The 21,395-nt window shown below is 44.2% G+C and overlaps 1 protein-coding gene across 1 annotated transcript in view; it reads right to left on the bottom strand.

The window, feature by feature from the left end:
* The window catches only part of ADGRG2 (adhesion G protein-coupled receptor G2), a 105,147-nt gene that overhangs the window by 39,589 nt on the left and 44,163 nt on the right, over positions 1 to 21,395 (bottom strand). The window contains exons 6-8 of the mRNA XM_019495079.2: positions 14,348 to 14,380; positions 4,748 to 4,780; positions 3,019 to 3,063 (exon numbers count right to left, since the gene is read on the bottom strand). Of these exons, the coding sequence (XP_019350624.1) occupies positions 3,019 to 3,063; positions 4,748 to 4,780; positions 14,348 to 14,380 (111 nt within the window). The remainder of the gene's footprint in view (positions 1 to 3,018; positions 3,064 to 4,747; positions 4,781 to 14,347; positions 14,381 to 21,395) is intronic.

Raw genomic sequence — 21,395 nt, 5'->3', positions numbered from 1 at the left:
CTTGAATAGCTCTTGGTAACAGAGCTCTTTTGAACATTTTGCCCTTACTTTATTTTTTGTACTAATTAAAGATACCACTTAGGCCAGTGCAGTGCAGTGAGAAGCAATGAGCTCTCACATCAAACTTCTATTGCCAAGCAGACTTGAGCTGTGAGAGCCCCACCAGTTTAGTTCTATGAATGACTTGAGCAAAGATAAAATATACTGAATTAAGGCAAACTGTAAATAATGTGGAGATTATCATCTCTTGTGCCTTGCATTGCTCTGCTAAAAAGTGGAATGGATGCAGATAAATACAAGAAACAAAACAAAAATATGTATCTTAAGGCAAGCAGAAACAGAATAATGCAGATATTTTAAAAAGTATTCTTTTAAATCAGGGATGTATGAATTAATTGTGCAAATTCATTCATAGTTATTAAATAATTCACACATTTCTCATAGCACAACATAGAAGTAACTAGAGTGAGAGAGCAAAGTAGCTCAAATATACCCTCTGACACATCAAAAACTTTGAAGAGCCATACACAGCACTGCTTGTGAACATGCCAGAAGAGGTCAGTTCTGTTTTCTCCAGTATGTGCGCTAATTAGTCAACTGTCATTGTGGGAACTGGTATCATGAACATATTAAAAATAGTGGGTTATGGAACCATACAGAGTTGTACACCAAGACAAAAGCAACCTACTTCATGACACAAAGAAGGGGAACAACAGAACTCTTCTTTCAAAAATCATATTGTTTTGGAAATGTATTTATTTGTACAAAGCATTAAAATTCCTCAAACACCAAGACTGCAGAGACAGACTGCAATTCAATCTTTGCTACAGAATTTATTTGGTGTGATTGTTACAGATACTGAATTAATTGGATGGCAGGGAAGAATATCCATCCTCTACAGCAAGGAAGCCCTTTATTACCAAAAATCTATGCATGTTCAGTGTCCTGCCCTCAAATAAGTAAGATGACAAAAATGTTTCAATAAGTATTAAACAATAAACAACGAGCCATGGTGCATGGGCATGCATGTGTTAACTACTTTTGTCAAACACATTGTGCTATGAATAATATTGAAGTCCAACCCACATTCCTGAAAATCCTTAAAACCCCATTTGTTTCTTGGGACTTTTTTTCCTTATTGCATCTAATGTCAGAATTTGACAGATGAAGTGGGGTCTTCTGCCCCTGCCCTTTTCTTCTCCCTCCCCCACTATAAATTATGTTTATTAGAGGGCTGGTCCTCTATGAAATACCCTTCTATGATCCTGCTGTGAATTATCTGTTTGTTAGATGGTTATCTGCTTGTTAGAGGGTTGAAGGCAAGTAGAAGGCAAGTAAACTGCACCCATTATTCCAGTCCTGAGCATCAGCACTGGACTGGATCCACTGGGAATGACAGAATTTGTCTAGCGCAGGAGTGTCAAACTTCTTGGAGCTGGATCTGGACCTTAGAGCTTCCTGCAGGTCAGACAACCTGCAAGCAGCAGTAGTGGCATTAATTTCAATGTGGCTCCAGAACCCAGGGAATTAATGCTGATGTTACTCAAACCCCTTTTCCCTTGCCACTGATTGCAGTCACCAGAGCCAACTAAAAACCCTGATTTTTGGCAGCGGGTAAAAGGCAGGGGTGTGAGCAGTGTTAGCTCCCTGGGTTCTAGAGCCACACCAAAACAGCAGGGATGAAAGAGCTCTGGCATCTGCAGCAATGAGCCCTGAGGATTGAACCAAGTGCTCCAGCCCATGGGAAGCCCTAAAACCTATGTGTTTGACTCTGTGCATTACAATAGGATGCAAAGGATTTTATTCTGATGTAAACAGTAGAAGGCTCAAATATAGTAACTCATTTACACAGTACTGTTTCGTACACAACAAAGAGGACACCTATCTTACTGTGGCAGAAGGCCACTTCTATTTCTCCCCAAAAACTCTGCTCTGTGACAATTTGTTTAAGATGGGCCCTACAGAGGGTGTACACCTTACCCTATCTCTTTAGGCAACCTGAGCTGGATACATTCCTGAAGGAGTAGGGAAACCTGCTCCCTCTGCCTACGTGACTGGCATCACATACCTGGGTGAGGGGCTTGGGCTCCCTGGGGAGCTAGGAACTGCCAGTCTGCCCAGCAACTAGTGATGCATCTCAAATTGGTTGGCTCACAGCCAACAGGTGCTGGCCTCCATTGGACCAGGTAAATGAGGTCATAAGGGCTATATAAGTTAAGGACTGCCCAGGAGGAGGGGGCAGCAGCCATGAGGAAGACTCAGAGAGACAGAGAAGAGCTGAACCATCTGAAACTTGCTCTCTCTCTCAAAACTCATGATCAAGGAACTGCCTGCCTCCAGAGGGAATCTCCACCTGCCTCTGGGTGATACCTGTGAGTAAGCTACCTGAGATTTAACTAGATACATAGCTTGCAGTAACTCAGATGTGTGATCAAAGGCTACCCAGCCATGGGAGTTTGCTCTATGGGATTTCTCTGATATTGCTCTACCCTGTACCCTAGTCCAGCCCTACCCCTTGTAATCAGTAAAGTTCTCCTTTGTACCTAGCGTGGGAGACTTATTGGGAGTGGGTCTAGATTATGCCTGTGGGTCTCCTTGGTTCGGCTGACTAAGGGAGACCACTACTTGTGTTTCTGACTGAGGGAAGCATCCCAAGTTCTTGAAGGGAATCAAGTACCCTCAAGGGCTACTAGGCCTGTGTTTCCCAGGGTGCACAGAGCCAGAATCAAGCCCATCCCTGGGTTGTAGCAGTGTTACCCCCAGACTAGTGGGTGTGCTCCAGGAAGGGGGTTGGCCAGACGTGAGGTGCCCCCAGGGAGGCACTTGGAGCCTGGAAGGTGTTCGGGCGCAGTGAGGTTGGTGGCTCAATTCAGGAGCGCCCCCTACTGCCCTGCCACATGTAAACAATAGAAGGCTCAAATATAGTAACTCATTTACGCAGTACTGTTTCATACACACCAAAGAGGACACCTATCTTACAAGAACTAATATATATCATTGTACTAGAGATTTTCTTACCAGCAATGGTTGTTGCAACTGGTAAATTAGACTTTACAGCATCCACTGTAGAGAATAAAAATTGAACATAATTTGGTAGATGAAGTTAATTCTAGTCAGTTAAACATAAAATCACCCTCAACATTTTTTCCTAAGTCCATTGAGAGTTAACTGGGTATTCATCAGAACAAGGTAATCAATCCCAGCCTGTCCATGAACAAAGACCGCTTAAGCTTCAAAAGGAGAGAAAGTAGCATAATTTCTACTGCCATGCCAACAGAATCATTAGGAAATTGAAGGGAATTCAGTCTGAAATTACCCATACTCATAAAGTGGATCTCTCTTCCATAACTATTAGTCAATTTTCTTTATGAAATGTTGAAGTAACTCTGTTCACTTTTGTTGGATGGAATATGTTCCATGCAATACACTAGGCCCAAGACATAAAACAGTGCAGCTGGTAGATGTGGGTGCTATGGGGCTTTAGGAACTAAATCATTTAGGAAAGATTGTTTGTTGTAGGGAGGAGGTTGTGACTCGGTTAATTTCTGTTGCTTCCTGTGTTCAGTGTCCAGTTTCCAGCGTGTACGAAAGGCTAAAAGGGCCAGCTTCTAGAGCTAAATTAAATTTTATGCTTTATGCTGGAGGCCCTTATGCTTATAACAAGTAGCAGATGTGACCAGGGTCCCCTTAATTTCGTGGCCTCTACGACTCCACCCACATATTTGTGAGGAGTAGCAGGGAACACCCTGGAGCATGCTGAAGAGGCTCATCCCAGGTGATTTGCTTATGAGATGTGAGCTGCTTTAACCCAGACTGAAACCAATTAAATGCCCAGTATGGTCAAGAGTGAGTGAAGGTACACAGGGCTTTCTAAGTGTTTGAACAAATACATGATACCAAATATTGTAGTTTAAGAAGCCATCTTCAAAATATAAGGACACAGAATTCCAAAGCTTGCAAATTGATCATTTTGCACCATTCAAAATATAGCTTGGCTCTGGTATAAAGCCTTATCTGTGATTGTGAGGAATTTGAAGTCAGGGACAGTAGTAGCTTCTGCAGGAAAACAGTGTTTTCAGTTAGACACATAATTTCATTAAAAAAATCTGTTTTGATCACTAACTCTCTCTCAAGAGTTTATTTGTTTTCTATTTAAACTTTTTTCTTGTTTGCCTTTAAAATATGCTATAATTTATTTACATAGAGTTACTTCATATTAAATTCAAATTCATCTTTATGTCTGTGTGTTTAGATCACATTGGTAGGTCTCCAGTAGGTCTCCCTTTTCTGGGCAATTACTGAACCTATTTAAACCACGAAACCTGTGCCAATAAACCAAAGGGATGGACACAGTTTAAATATGTGTAATGACTTCTGGGCATTAAAAAACTGCTTCAGTGTTAGCCATCTCACTGAATTTGCTTTAAAAATATACAATATCTAAATATGAAAATAGTGAAAAAAATGCACAAAAATAGGCACTTTGCTGTAAGGTATAGGAGCATTGTCAACGCTCTGACTAAAAAAAGGAAAAGGAATTATTTTGTTAACTACATAATACATTTAATTTGTTTAAAAAAATTAACTGAGGAGTCACTAAGCAGCCAGTATAAACAACATTTTTAAGGATATGAAAATAATTAACTCGGGCCAAAGCAGCATTAGATACAGAACTATTTTCTCTGCTTGTACCAGGTCTGAATGTGGCCCTCATCTACATTTTAGACTTGTACGAAACAATTCTCACCTGCAGAGTCTGTAGTATCTTCTGAATTCATATCTGATTAAAAAAAAAGAAAAGAAAAAGATAATAGTAAAAAGAAAAAAAAAGAAAAATTACAAGGGAAAACATAAGCTACATAAAAAATATATCAACCATAACAAAAGAAAGGAAAAAAAATCCACCCACAAAAGAGAAACAACATTAATGCTTTCATTTCCCCCTCCCCCTCCCCCCTCCTCCTCCTCCCCCCCCCAAGAGTTTGGGGGCGTATTTTCCAACTCAAATCTCAATTCCAAGGAGAGAGAATTCCAACTTGGGAACCTAAAAGAAGTAGGCAGACTGTCATAGATGCACAGGAAGGAGGAATAGGTGCTGATTAACATTACTAGTTAATTAAGGAATACCACCCAGCAGCATTCATATAGTGTAGGTGACCATTGTTCTTCCATTGATCTTTCACATCTACTTTGGGGGAGGTCTGACAGCAGCTTTCCCACTTTCACAGCAAATCCCAGCCCATTGCCGTCACCTAATCACCATCTCCACTTGCAAGGACTAATGGGGGATCTATGGCCTTTTAGCCCTTCTTTCTCTATGGGAGCAACTTTAGGGAATCCGACCACACCTTCTCCCTCCTCCTTAGGGGCCTTCTCCATAAGTTGACCTCCAATTTCAGTATATTAGGGAACCAGCCCCCCTGCTCTGGGATAACTATCTGAACAGTCACCTGTTGTGTTGAAATCACTTGACTAGGACATGCTAACATATCTAACCTGGTCTCTGATCTGCTGTAGGCTAGCTGAAAAAACCTACCCTGCTTCAGCAGACCCAGTGGTAAAGGGAAATTTATTTCTAGCTCTAAGAAGAAGAATATGATTGGTACAATGTTTATAACAGGGCACATCCAGACATGCACTTTCATGAGCATAAGTCTATTTTAATGTGCAATAAAGCGTCACAAAAACATGCTCTTTAGCTAATGTGCATCAAAATAGATGAATGCACCTTTTTCTAGTACCTCAAAATGGAAAGCATTTTATAGTATATTTATAGTGTTCTGAGAAATGTGGAGTGGTGCTTTAATTAGCCAGCGCTTTCAACTAAAAGTGCCCAAGCATCATGTGTATCAACATCCCCCATGCTGAGAAATGGTGGCGGGGTGCTTTGAACTCAAGTTCATTGAACGAGCTTTAGTTCAAAGTGCCCTGCCACCATTTTTCAGTGTGGGGACACTAATATACATTATGCCAGATTCTGCTGGAATGTGTTTATTTCTGTGCTCCAGCAGACTTGATTAATTGAGTCTGCTCAGATGCAGTAGATTTCCAGTGAGTTGGAGCCAGCTCCCTGCACATGTATAGGAGCCCAGAGGTACTAAATTTAATGCACATTACCTAAAGCACATTAATGCATGTGTAGACGTACTCACAGATTACAAAGCTTGGTCCTAATCTTAGTCCCCTGTGGGTTAGGGGTAGCAGCTATTGGCTGGAAGTGACAGACAATTGTGACTGGAGAAAACAAGAGAAAAAATACAACCCGCAATCAGGGTAAGGAGGTGTGCTTCCCTCCACCCGTAGTGATACTTTCAGGCAACCTCTTGGTCATGGATGCCCTATACTATTGATTCTCAACCAAAGTGCTACAGCACCCAGAAGTGCCATGAGATCCTTTTAAGGGTGCCATGGGGTGTCACAGAATAAGCAGTGTCAGGTGTGCAAACACCTACATATGATTCACATCCTGAACCCAAGCATTTCAAACAGGAATCCACAGGGTCCAAAACATTCTGACCTGTTGTGGTTTTTCTGCGTTCTTTGCAACAGAAGAATTGTTCTATATATTTTTTTCTGTACTCAAAAAATGAGAGGAAATGAAGAGCTAGTATTTTCCAAGGGGTGCCTTGCCATGATTCTAAAGAAGTAGAGAACCATTGTCCTATACCCATCCCATGACAGAACATGGTGCTTTGGGGGCGGGGGGGAGGGGTTAAATGTGTTTGTTACAATAATGTTGCATGCCTCAGTTTCCCTGACTTGCTTATACATTAGGAAAGAATGGGTTAATTGTGTTTTAAGGCAGACCTGTGAGAATCTGCCTGGCTGCTTTAGAATCTAGAGAGAGAACAGCTGGGGCTGTTGACACGACAGACCACCTGCAAGTTAACTACGATTTGGTACCCAAAAGACTTTATCCGCTGTATTTCCATGCACTAATAGATGTTGTTTTGTTTAAAAGCTGCCTGCTTTTCTGCATGTGACTAACTTTGTGACTCCATCCCTCCTCAGGGGTTAACATCCCTCCCCAGGGGCTAAGTTATAAGGCAGTTCTCTGAGAGGATAACCAGCGGGTCAAGAACCAAATGCCCGGGCCTCAGGGTCCAAGGAACTGGGGCCTCACACTCTCTAGAAGCTACACCTGGGCTGTATAAAACTAGGGATTCCAAGCAAGTACTCCTTTGGTGAATCTGTGACACACCTATATCACCTTTTTCTTCCTTCCAGCAAGATAAAGAACTTCACCCTGTTTATATACACTAAGAACAATGAGAGATGACTACTGAAAATCTAAACCAACTACCTGAATAGGAGCTCTTAGTAACCAATCAACATTTTCAAAAAGTGTTCTTGATTTATATTTTGTACTCCTTGAAAACAAAGATTAATGTGTCACAGAGTAGTATGGTCAGTAGCAATAACTTTTTCCTTCATTCTTCTATTGCCAGTCAACTATGAACCATATTAGTGCTTCCATATCTATATGATGACTCTCTTGAGCAAAGATGCCACAATCCCATACAAACAATCAAACTGCAAATAAGATAAAAAAAGATTGTCCAGTGTGATATGAGCAGCTTTTTTTTGCTAAGACAAGTAAAAAAGGAGGCAAATAAATGCACATTTAACAGTATTTTCTCGCAGTGTAGGAGAGAGAGAAGCACACCACATGCCACATGACAATGGTGACAACTTTGAAGAGACAAATACAACTGGTTGTTAACATGTCAGAAGAGACGGAAGAACATACTCTGCAGAACACAGTGATGAGTTGATTACCTTCATGTTATTGGTTTCATTGATACTGGTTTGTTTTTTTTTTTAAAAAGGATTTGGTTACAATAATGTAGAGAAAGTTGCACACCACGGCACAAGAAACCTCTTTCACGACAAAAAGGGAAACAGATGATGGGAAGAATCCCCTGGGAGGCCTATCTAAGGAGGAAAGGAGTCCAGGAGACCTGGTTGTATTTTAAAGAAACATTACTGAGGGTGCAGGAATGAACCATCCTGATCTGCAGAAAAATTGGCAAATATGGCAGAAGACCAGCTTCACTTAGCAGGGAACTATTCAGTGAACTAAAACACAAAAAGGAAGCTTACAAGAAGTGGAAACTTGGATAAACAACTGGGGAGGAGTATAAGAATATTGCTCAGGCATGTAGGGATGAAATCAGGAAGGCCAAAGCACAATTAAAGTTGTAGCTAGCAAGGGACATGGAGGATAACAAGAAGGATTTCTACAAGTATATCAGCAACAAGAGGAAGATCAGGGAAAGTACAGGTCGCTTACTGAATGGGGAAGACAACCTACTGGCAGATGATGTGGAAAAGGCTGAAGTACTCAATGCCTTTTCACCTCAGTCTTCACAGGAAAGGTCAGCTCCCAGTCTACTGCACCTGGCAGCACAGTTTGGGGAGAAGATGAGCAGCCAACAGTGGTGAAAGAACAGATTAGGGACTGTTTAGAAAAGCTGGATGTGTACAAGTCCATGGGGCTGGACACATTACTCCCAGGGGTGCTGAAGGAGTTAACAGATGTGATTGCAGCACGACTGGTCATTATCTTTGAAACTCATGGAGATAGGGAGAGGTCCCTGATGATTGGAAAAGAGCAAAATATAGTGCCCATCTTTAAGAAAGGGAAGAAGGCGGATTCAGGGAGCTACACACCAGTCAGCCTCACCTCTGTCCCCAGAAAAATCACGCAGCAGGTCCTCAAAGAAACTTTTTTTAAGCACTTGGAGAAGAAGTTGGATTAGAAATAGTCAGCACAGATCCACCAAGGGCAAATCATGCCTTACCAACCTGATTGCCTTCTATGATGAGATGACTGGCTCCATGGATGCGGGGAAAGTAGTGGACATCATATACCTTGACTTTAGCAAAGCAGGTTCTTTGGGTAGATATGATATCTTTTATTAGACCACTTTTCTCTCCCTTCCCCCCTACTCGTATCTCTACCCTTCACTCATTTGCATCTTCACAGACTTCTTGTTTACTTTAGCTTCTTTCCTACCTTGGAGAACTCATAACAGTAGTGGAGTCTCCCAATGCCTGAGGAAGGGTGTTTGTGCCCAAAAGATAGCAAAGAACTTTTTTCAAACTATTTAGTTGGTCTAATAAAAGATATCACATCTACCCAAAAAACCTTGCCTGCCTATGTTCTTAGGCTAGCATGGCTACAACTAACACCCCTTGACTTTAGCAAGGGTTTTGATATGGTCTCCTACAACATTCTTTCAAGCAACCAGTGTGATGCTGCAGCTAGTAAAGCGACCAAAACGCTGGCTTGCATCCATAGATGCTTCTCAAGCAAATCCCGGGACGTCATTCTCCCCTTGTACTCGGCCTTAGTGAGGCCGCAGCTGGAGTACTGCATCCAGTTTTGGGCTCCACAATTCAAAAAGGATGTGGAGAAGCTTGAGATGGTCCAGAGAAGAGCCACGCGCATGATCAGAGGTCAGGGAAGCAGACCCTACGATGACAGGCTGAGAGCCTTGGGGCTGTTTAGCCTGGAAAAGCGCAGGCTCAGGGGTGATCTGATGGCCACCTATAAATTTATCAGGGGTGACCACCAGTATCTGTGGGAACGTTTATTCACCAGAGCGCCCCAAGGGATGACGACTAGGTCGAATGGTCATAAACTACTACAAAACCATTTCAGGCTGGACATAAGGAAGAATTTCTTTACTGTCCGAGCCCCCAAGGTCTGGAACAGCCTGCCACCAGAGGTGGTTCAAGCTCCTACACTGAACACCTTCAAGAGCAAACTGGATGCTTATCTTGCTGGGATCCTCTGAACCCAGCTGACTTCCTGCCCTTTGGGCAGGGGGCTGGACTCGATGATCTTCCAAGGTCCCTTCCAGCCCTAATGTCTATGAAATCTATGAAACCTAAGGAAGTACGAGTTGCATGAATGGACTAAATGGCGGATAAGAAGTTGGCTGGATTCTCAGGCTCAAAGGCAGGTAATCAATGGCTCAATGTCTAATTAGCAGCTAGTATCAAGTGGAGTGCCCAGTGGCTGGTTCTGGGGCAGGTTTTGTTCAATATCTTCATCAACAACCTGAAACACAGGATGGAGTGCACCCTCAACAGGTTTGCAGATGACACCACACTGGGAAAAGTAGTAGATACGCTGGAGAGTAGGGCTAGGATTCCAAGAGACCATGAGAAATTGGAGGACTGGACCAAAAGAAATATAATGAAGTTCAATAAGGACAAGTGCAAAGTCTTACACTTAGGACCGAACAATCCCACGCACCAGTACAGGATAGGGACCAACTGGCTAAACAGCAGTTCTGTGAAAAAGGACCTGGGGGTTACAGTAGAAATAAGCTGAATATGAGTCAGCAGTGCGCTTGTTGCCAAGAAGGCTAACAGCATATTTAATTGCATAATAGGAGCACTACCAGCAGAATGAGGGAAGTGATTCTTTTCAGATGACCCCAGCCTGATGCCTATCCAGCCTTCTCTTAAAGACCCCCCAAGGTAGGGGAGAGCACCACCTCCCTTGGAAGCCCATTCCAAATTTTGGCCACCCTCACCATGAAGACTTTTTCCTGATATCTAGTCTAAATCTGCTCTCTGTCAGTTTGTGACCATTGTTCCTTGTTACCCCAAGAGGCGTCCTGGTAAACAGAGAATCTCCGATCCCTTGCTGTGTCCCCCTAATGAAATTGTAGGTGGCCACAAGATCACCTCTCAGCCTTCTCTTGCAGAGGCTGAAGAGGTCCAGGTCCCTCAGTTTCTCCTCAAAGGGCTTGTCCTGTAAGCCCCTAACCATACGAGTGGCCCTCCTCTGGACCCTCTCAAGTATATCAACTTCCTTCTTGAAGTGTGGCACCCAAAACTGATTGGGGATGATATAATTGGGGATGTCCTGCTTTGAGCAAGGGGTTGGACTAGAGGTCCCTTCCAAACCTAATTTTCTATGATTCTGAGGCAGAAATTCTCTTTCAAAACTTACATTATTTTGGAAATGTATTTACTTGCATTATCCATTAAAATCTTTCAAATAGTACTGTATTCGCCTGAATCCAAGATGACTTAGAATTTAAGACAACCCCTAACAAATAGATTCTGTACATGGAAAATTTTGTTCTATTTTTCATGTATAGAATCTAATTATTGGAGGGTTTATTTACATTCCCCTACCAGTGCAGCTGGAAAAACAGTGGCAGGGAGGGAGGCAGTGGCAGGACAGCAGATTAGGGAGTGGGGGAGCACACAGCCATTATTGCTACCACGCCCAGGCCAGAGTGGAGCTAATATGGCAACTGGAAGTAGGTGGGAGTAAGGGGACAGGGGGCAGGGGCAGTGTGGGGAAGAGGGGTGGAGGAAGAGGAATGGGGGAAGCAGGCAGCAAAAGGCCAGAGGCAGCGGGGGATGCAGAACCAAGTCTGAACCAGGGTCAGAGCCAGAGCTGCAGCAGCTGCCTGTACCCTCCCTTCCCTTACTCAAATCCAAGATGAAGCCATTTTCCCCCTCCAGGCTGAATTTGAATAGATACAGTATATATCCTACTACTTTGTATTCATTTGAATAAGAGCTAGACATATCTGTCCCTTCCATAATAACAATCCTTATGGATTGTTAGGACTACTTATGGTTTCCTTTAACAATTATAAGTAATCAAAATATGGGACACTAAATGGAAAGTACTTTTTGGTCTTCACTACAGCATTTTGTTTGATGTGAATAGTTACAGATACTGAATTGACTTGGGGACAGAAAAAAAATCCATTTTCTATAATGTATTTATATAATCAAAATACAGACATTTATGGAGTTGGGCTTATTGGTGTATTTTAGAATTTGATATAGAGAAAAGATTGACATAAGTATTAACATGTTTGGCTATGTTTTTATCTAAATAAATGCAACTATATAAAAGTCAAGTCACTCTTACCAATCAATACTGGTAGGTGAGAGCATTTGCCAGAAGAGGGCAATATCTGCCCACTAGAAATATTTTATCAGAACTCCAGCTCCACGTAAGAAAGATATACAAAATCTTTACTCTAATAGCACCTGAATACCCAGACAATCCTTAGCGTTATAAAAAGAATTCAGATTGTGTTGCCCGCATTTTTTTTATGAATATTCAACCATCTGTTCCTTCAAATTCCATTACTGTTAGATACTATATTATAACTAAAAAGCAGCAATTATAAAATACAGCTAAGATGGAAAATTTCCTCACAGAAGAAACCCGCCTAGCAGATAATCTTTCCAAACAAAGTTAAGAAATTTAGAGATAAAACTTAAATATATTAGTTATTCCTACAAATAGTCAAGGGAAAAATACAACAAACAAAAATACCTATATAAACAACTATATTAGTCTGTTTTGCCTTACCTAAATATTTTAACATTCTGGCTCAACCTGAAGTCTGTTTTTTTGGAGATGAACAAAGAAAACTTTGTAATATTCTTAAATTTCCAGCAATGAAACCTTGACTATGGAGTAAATGAATAACTAAGATAATGAAGATTTTTATGGAAAAGTAGTGTACTGAGAAAATTCAGCTCTGGTTGAAAAACTGCACAGTTCTACTGAATATAAAGAGGTTTGACTTTTTTATATCAGTCTGAACTTGTATCTAATACTAGTGTGTGTTTGTATGCATGTAAAACAATTGTCTCCTGAAGTATTTTTAGTTTCTAGTGAAGCTGTAACATTGAAAAAAATAAAGTTTAAAAAATAAAAAGTTGAAACATAAGCTAAATAAATCAGAATATTAGAACTGTGATTAAACCCTTGCTTGTGGAACTACTGAGGTACTTGATTACATTTTTTTTCCCCCAGCAAATAAACAAGGAAAGCACTGCTAAAATTTTTTCTAAGAATTTTGGAGCCAGATTTTCAAGTGTTCCAATACCCACAGCTGGAAATATTGAAAAACTAAAAGGAAAAAAAAATGTAGGGGCCTAAAAAAGTGACCAACTTTTTAAAAAGATTAAGCATCCACTGACAGAGTTGAGTACTTAAAAAATCTGAACAAGTATCTGGATGGGAGTTGTTGGCAATCTCATTCTTTCGAAAAAATTAGCCTTAGTGTACTTTTATACTTAGAAATGACACAGATTAGACTGAGATAGTGTGGTCAATAATAATAAGCCTACCCACCACTCTTCTATTGCCAATAAATCTTAAATTGTGACAGCTCCCCCAGTGACTTCCTTAAGCAAAGGTGACCACTGAATCTTCAAAAACTGATGCATGACTGTCTATAATGCCTCCAAATACCCCTTTTAGCTAAAATGTGAAAAATGCACAATATACTTTCACCACACATGGAAAACAAAAGAAAATTATACAGAAATGTGAAGAGCTGTCAACAAACAGGTTTAAAATGTCTTTCCTTATAGTGGAATACAGATGGCAGTGTAGCTCAGATGTGACACCACATGATATCAAGGACAGCTTTGAAGCAGTCTATACAACTAAGTCAATGCTGTAAAGGTATTATCATCAAGGGAACAAACATTGTTTTCATCCATCAAATCTGATACCACTTATTGGGAACATCGTGATATTACTAAAAGAACTTTTGACACATTCAACCTAATAGCATTGTAAAAGATGTCATGGGCTGGAAAGAACTTTTTTTTGTATAAAAAAGATATATTCATATGCCAAGAGTCTTGAATATTTTTTTCTTCTGTGTTCACGTTAAATAGAGTCAATGAACTTGGCAGGTCAAGTTCTATGGCTTATTACATTAATATACATTTTAGTTGTCTTTAACTTCTGTTTTAATTACATTTATACCTTTGTTTAATTAAAATACATTTGTGGCAGTTTCCCATAAACTACAGATTAAACCAGTTAGTCAGATTTCTACTTGAATTATATCCAAAACAGTTCTAACTCTAGTTCTTTGTGGCTTTTAATTAAATACACAAGTGCATGACAGATCCTTTGGCACTAAAACCTAAAATTGAGAGCAACAAAGAAATCCACCCCTCAAAGCTTTCAATGAAACACATATACTCCTACTCCATCATGCACCACATCTGAAAGTCTTTAGATCACAGAGAATGTTTGCTTTGCCCTGTAGTTGTCCTTGGCTCACTCTAGAGGAGTCATGTTGCTGGAGAGATTTTCTATTGTTGTCTATTTTTCATTATTATAAATCTGTGGCTTGATTTCCCTTTCATACCAGTATAAAGCTACATTGAAGACAATAAAGTTCAAACTGATTTAAGAAAGAGGAGGGGCAATCTCAACATTTTTTATATATAAGAATTATGACAAATAAGAAAAATATTCTATATGTTTTCCAGGATATATCTAAAGAACGTGCACGTACACACGTAGGCAAAGATAAGCACATACCTGTTTGGTTTGCCTTGGATCTTAAAGTTCTGGCTGAAAGGAAAGTTAACAACATAATCTTAATTTGAGATTCAGAGAAATGATAGGTTCCTTTAGCTAACCATTTCATGTGACACTTCAAGTTGGATAGCATTTTTTGTTAGCATTTTTTCTCCTTTGGATGGTAATAGGATGTTACTGTGCACTCTTCTATAAAATACAAAGGAGTATGCAAAAAGAAATGGCTTCTACCATCAACTAGAGAGGCTTCAGTTTTTACTTATACATTGAACTGTTATTACAGATGGGTAAAATATTCTTTTAAACCGTATATCCTGTGAAATCTGAAATCAAGGCCTATCCTAAAATCAGCAAACACTTGAGCTGTGTTAACTTAATACATAGTGGGCATGGCTACAGAAGACGCTGACTGTGCAGCATGTCACAGCACAGACAGTGCTAACATGCTACTGTGCAGTATTAGTAGTGTCACCTAAAAGACATTTGCTGGGGCTACTGCACAGTAACTCCAGTTACTGCACATTTATATAGTACTTGCTAATACTGTACAAGAACTAAATGAATGTGCAGTAATGACTGCACAGTACCGTCTTGTGTAGAATGGCTCATAAGGTATTCCCAAGTTCTCTCTCATTTGTGTACTAATGAGGATCGGTTCCTATCCACAACAGATGCAAAAATGGTGAGTTCTTCTTTTACATTCATTTGATACTTGAGCCAACCGTGATAAATGAGGACCTCCATTTGTTCTCAGAACAGATGCTGTGCCATGTTTGTTTGGAGTATGTCAGAACTTGTTCAGTCTCCTTTCCAGTTCAGTATTTGGCCTCTGAGGCTCACAAACAGGTTGTCAATCACAGTTGTTTGAAGAAACTTGAGGTATTTAATTATCCAGGATTAAGTTCATAGCAGAACACAGCAGTTACATGTCAGTGACACAACTGAATCACATGGGAACCAGGGATCTGGAGGTAAAGGACTCTTCAGTAAATTTTTCCTTTAATCCTGATCCATCCATATAACCTGCCCTGCTAAATAGTTTCTACACAGTGGGGTCCTTGACCTTTTAGGGATATTAGGCACTGTGAGCATGACTGAGTTTGACCTTAGGGCCTATTTACACAAAACATACGTGGCATTTAGACACATAAGTAATAGACTTGTGTGAATAGGGAAGTATTCGATTTGGATTTGGCCAATTGGGAGGACAGTGATTTGATTCGGTAACTCGAATCACTGTCCCCATTAGATTTGGTTGATTCAGCGGTGACTCGGAGATTCGGATCAGCTGAGGAGAGGCACAGGAGAAGCCCCCCATGGCTCCTCTGCCTGGCCCCATCTCCTGCCCGGCCCCAGCCTCCCAGCACTTAAAAAAAAAAAAAAAAAAAGCCCCGCACTCACTGGATGCAGTACCAACGATCAGGGCCTCTGGGGGCTCATGGCACAGCCCCCACCATGTTACACAGGGCAGTGGGGATTGCCCCCTGCCCTGCCTGGCACCCACGCAGCAGCTGCCACATGGAGCAGGTGCCGTGCGGCTCGGCAGGGCACTGTGTGCTGTCTGGGAGGTGGGGCTGCAAGGGCTGAGTGCTGCCGGGCTCTAGCTGATAGGTGGAGCCGCCCCAGCTCCCAGACAGTGCATGGTGCCCTGACAAGCTGTGCTGCACCCGCACAATGTGACAGCTGCCATGCAGGTGCCAAGCAGAGGAGCAATTCCTACTGCCCTCCGCTGCACAGGGGGCTCTTCCACAAGCCCCCAGAGGCCCTGATTGCCACTACTACAGCCTATGAATGAGAACCATTTTTTTAATTTTTTTTTAAGTGCCAGGAGGCTGGGGCTGGGCAGCCATAGGGTCTACTCCCATGGCGCCCCCCTCTGACTGTGCCTGCCTCTGCCCCAGTGGGGGGAGCTGCAGGATAAGCCCCCATGGCTGTCCTGCCCAGCCCCATGCCCCACTCAGCCCCAGCCTCCTGGCACTTAAAAAAATAAATAAATAAAAGCCCTGCACTCACTGGCTGTAGCAACGGTTATCAGGGCCTCTGGGGGCTCATGGCAAAGCCCCCCCACGCAGCACGGGTCAGTGGGGAGCAGCAGGGATTCCCCCGCCCTGCTTGGCCCCTGCACAGCAGCTTTCACATTGCGTGGGTGTAGCGTGGCTCAGCAGGATGCTGCGCACTGTCCCGGAGCTAGGTTGGATCCAGCAGTCACCTGGAGCCTGGCACCACTCAGCCCTGGTGGCCTCACTCAGCCCCAGTGGCCCCAGCTCCCAGACAGCACGCAGCACCCTGCCGAGCCACACCACAGCCATGCCATAGGGCAGCTGCTGCATGAGTGCCAGCAGGGGGGTGATCCCCACTGCCCTGCGTTATGCGGGTGAGCTCTGCCACAAGCCCTCAGAGGCCCTGATCACAGCTGTTACAGCTGGTGAGTGTGGGGACTTTTTTTTTTTTTTTTTTTTAAGTGCTGGGAGGCTGGGGCTGGGTGGGGGATGGGGCCGGGCAGTACAGCCATGGGGGCTTGTCCTGTGGCTCCCCAGCCCACGGAGAGGCAGGTACAGCCAGAGGAGTCGCTGGAGAACCTGCAGCTGTCTGTCCATGCCTACCTCTCCCCAGCTGATCTGAATCTCTTTGAATCTTTTCTGAATCAATTCAGAGTCTTCAGATTCGATTCGGACTTTTTAATGGGTCTCCCGATTCAATTTGGATTCAGAGATTCAGCCGCTGAATTGGGCCAAATTTCTTCTGAATCGAATCAGTGACTGAAGCTTCGCGCTAATAAGTAACAAAGAACAATCTCACCCTGCCTAAGTTTGTTAGTGCCTCCATTTTGCACTTCAGCATCACTTAGGCACCAAAAACTCTGGCCTTGAAGCGTGCATGTAACCCAGGATCTCCCTTCTCCTGGGGGAGTTCTATAACAAATAGGCTACAAGGGCATGTTCTTTCTGGCTCCTTCCCAAGATCCTTTACTCATTTTACATTAGACAGTCATTCATTAAAAGAAAACCAAAACAAAACAGGCACAAAAACAGGCATAACCCAGGTGGTAGGGGCCAAAACTAGCTACTTTTTGGGGAGCTATACTGGGGCTGCCCAATGCTAGAGCTGTCCAACTGGCAGCCTGCAGGTCACATGAAACCCACGATGGGTTAAGACTCTGGAGGCCAGAGTCTCCAGGCTCCCCCCTTCCTCTGTCTTTTGCTTTATGCATTCCATGGACAGACTTAAGAAGTGGGCGGATGGTAATAGGATGGGGTTCAACGTAGATAAATGCAGGGTACTGCACCTGGGGAGAAGGAATCCACAGCATACATACAAGCTGGGGAACTCCCCCCTTGTGAGAACAGAGGTGGAAAGGGATCTTGAGGTCATTATTGACTCCAAGATGAACATGAGCTGCCAATGCCAGACTGCAGCCAGCAAAGCCAACCACACATTGTCGTGCATCCAAAGATGCATCTCAAGCCAGTCCAGAGAGGTGGTACTCCCCCTTTACATGACATTGGTCTGGCCTCAACTGGAGTACTGCGTCCAGTTCTGGCCACCACACTTTAAGAAGGATGTGGCCTGCCTTGAGAGGGTTCAGAGGAGGGCCACTCACTTGGTTGGAGGGCAAAAGGGTAGGCCCTAAGAGGAGAGGCTGAAGGACCTAAACCTGTTCAGCCTCAGCAAGCGGAGGCTGAGGGGGGATTTGGTGGCTGCCTACAAACTCGTTAGGGGAGATCAGCAGCAAATAGGAAGGGTCCTATTCCCCGCAGCAGCACCTGGGGGGATGAGGAACAATGGCCAGAAGCTGCTAGAGAATAGAGTCAGGTTAGAGATTAGGAGGCACTATTTCACTGTCAGGGTAGCTAGGATCTAGAACCAACTTCCTAGGGAAGTGGTCCTTGCTCCTACCTTGGGTAAATTAAAAAAGAGGTTGGATGAACACCTGTCTGGGTTCATGTGATCCCAGCGTGTGCTCCAACCAGTGGCAGGGGGTTAGACTAGATGATCTATTCAGATCCCTTCTGACCCTTAACTACTATGAAACTATGAAACTATGGGGAAGAGGCAGAGTAGCACAGTGCAGAGGACTGAGGGTGAACCTGAGGCCATCCATGAGTCTCCCCGGAGCTTACTAAGAACTTTTTTCCAACTACTCCAGTTAACTCACAGTCCTTCAGTATCCCAGGATACTTTGCACCCCCAACAAGCTCCCCATCAAAGGGAGGGCAGGCTAGTCTTGGCCCAAGCTGTCTGGTCCAGCTAAGCAAGAAGGCATGTTCTAGCGCCCCCTGGCCTGAGCCACTCTAGGCATGTGACTGCATTTCCGGAATTAAAAGTGAATGTCTGTTCACTTGCTTATCAGTTCAATCGATGCATCTTAGAATAACCTGCAAAGACTGAACTGATTCAGCCTCAGGCTTTTTTTGGTGTCTGTATTTAGCCAGGGTGTTCTGTCCCTGACCACTGAGAAGGTGAACAGCCCTGCTCTAGGCTATGTCAGGCTCTCTCTTACTCATTCTTCTCTTGGCCTCCTGACTCTTTTACTTTTGGCTACCCAGTAGAGCACCTACCTCTCCCAATTCTCTGTATAGATCACTTACATACCTAAACTCAGTTCAACCCCCAATCAAGGAACCTATATTTTAAACTAAAGACCAAACCGCCTTTGTTTCTACACCAGTAATTATATCAGGGATAGGCAACCCCTGGCACGCGTGTCAATTAGTGGCATGCAGAGACATTTTTCTTGGCATGCCAGGAGGTGTGCAAGAAAATTGTTTAAAAACATTTTTTTTTTAAGTTGCTGCTCTGGGCTCTGCAGAGTAGCCACAGGTCCCAGTGCCATGGCAAGCACCAGGGCAGAGTCAGGAGAACACAGGCAGGGACTCTCTGCATTCTGCTGACCCTGCTCCCTGTTCCTGGGCTGCGCCTTCCAGCGCAGCCCAGACCAAACCCTGCAGGGGAGCCATGAGTGGGTGAGGTCAGAGCCTGGGCAGGTGCTGTGGAGGCCTGGTGCACTAGAGGCTCTCAAACGGCTCAACCTGGGTGCTCCACACGGTGGCTGTTTCCAGAGCCCAGGGGGCGCCTGCAGCCAGGCCCTTGCACCGGGGATGGCTTTGCCCCGCTTGCACTATACCCAGCATACAGGGAGGCTGAGCCTAGAGCTGGGAGCCCCATGAGCCCAGAGCCCCCTGAGCTCAGCATCCCACCCTGGCCAGGCAGCATCCCCTTGCAGGCCAGGCCCCACGTTGGGTGTCACTGGGCACCCCTGTCTACTCGCCTGCCGTGGCTCAAACCTGAAGAACCCCGGGGCAACCCTCATTTCCCACCTAGCCCCTGCTCTCCTCCAGCTACTGCCTTCCCAAGGGCCCTCCCAGGCCACCCCGCCCCCAACACCTCTCCCCGTGCCTGCTTCTCCTCATGCTGCCCAGTTGCTGCCTCAAGTGCCTGGCCCTGGTGCTCAGCGCCACCCTGTGTCACCCCTGCCCAGGTGGGACAGGGTGTCTGTCTGCCCAAACTCTGACTTGGTCCAAGGCTTGCCCTCCCACTGGAAACCTCCAGCATAGTGGCCTTCTGCAGTTCCTGTCCAGGCCCTGGCCTCACCCACCTGCAGCTCCCCTCCAGGGGCCAGGGGCTGGTAGATGCTGCATTGGGCCACATGAGTGCTGCTCACTACAGCTGTTCCCAAGGCCTGGGAGGCTCCTGCAGCTGAGCCCTTGCACAAGGTGTGGGTCCACCCCACTCACACTGTGCCTGGTGCTCAAGGAAGCCAAGCGCAGAGCTGGGAGGCCCCTGAGCCCAGTGTTCTGCCCTGGCCAGGAAGCATCCCCTTGTGGGCAGGGTGGCTGCCTGAAGCCCATCCCTGCGGAATGGTGCAGGCCAGGCCAGGCCAGGCTGGGTCCCACCTTGGGTGGTGCTGGGCACCCTCGCCTGCCCACTGTGGCCCAAGTCTGTGGAGCCCCGGGGCAACCCCCACTTCCCGCCCAGCCCCCACCCTCCTCCAGCTGCCACTTTCCCAAGGGTCCAGTTAGGCCAACCTGCCCATGGCACCTCCCCCCCATGCCTGCTTCTCCCCACACTGCCCAGACTCTGCCCTGGGTGCCTGGCCCCAGCATTCGGCACCCCAGCACTGCCCCCATTCCAGCCAGGCCCTCCCTCCCAGCCCTGGGCCCAGGCTCCCCTCACTCCAGGACTGTTGAGGAGACCTGAGCGCCCCAGCCCTGGCAGCTACTGCTGGGGTGTCACTGCCTCCCTCCACTGGACACTGCACTGAACCAGTGGACCCATGCATGGCCACAGCTAGTAGTGGAAGACATGGGGAGTGAGGAACACACCCTTATTTTTCCTTTCTCCCCCCTTCTCTTTCTTTCTCTGTCTCTCATTTTCCTTTTCTTCTCTTCTCTCTTCTCTTTTTTCTCTCCTACTCTTTCTCTTTGCTTTTTCTCTTTTCTCTCTTTTTCTCTCTTCTCTTTTTCTTCTGTTTTTCTTTTTTCTTTCCCTCTTTCTCTCTCTCTCCTTTTTTTCTTTTTCTCTTTCCCTTTCTCTTACTTTTTTCTCTTTTTCTCTGTCCTTTTTTTCTATTTCTCCTCTTTTCTCTCTCCTTTCTCTTCTTTTTCTCTTGCCTTTCTTCTTTTTTTCTTTCTCTTTTCTTTCTTTACCTTTCTCTCTTTCTTTTTTCTCTCTTCTCTCCTTTTTCTCTTTTCTCTTTATCTTCTCTCCTTTTTCTCTCTCTCCTGTCTTTTCACTTTTTTGTTTCTCTTCTCTTATTCTTTTTCTCTCTCCCTCCTCATTTTCTCTTCTTTCTCCTCTCTCATATCACAACATGCTTAACAAAAAAGTATACACAAGAACAAAGGTAGTATATGAAGTTTTATTTATTGTCACCAGGTTTAGGATTTTTAGAAAACCTGGTATTTACTGTAAGAAAGCAACATTTATTATTATTAACTATATTAATATGTGGTGCATTCTGCCATATACCCGCCTCCCCAGTTTTGTTTTTCTGGCATGCCGGCACTCCAGCACCTTACAGGGTAGACATTGCAATTTTTTCAGCAGT

Source organism: Alligator mississippiensis, chromosome 1 (genome assembly GCF_030867095.1).
Source record: "Alligator mississippiensis isolate rAllMis1 chromosome 1, rAllMis1, whole genome shotgun sequence".
In the NCBI taxonomy this organism is placed as follows: domain Eukaryota; kingdom Metazoa; phylum Chordata; order Crocodylia; family Alligatoridae; genus Alligator; species Alligator mississippiensis.
Note: the sequence above shows the minus strand (reverse complement) of the source record. Positions and strands in the feature narration are given on the sequence as shown.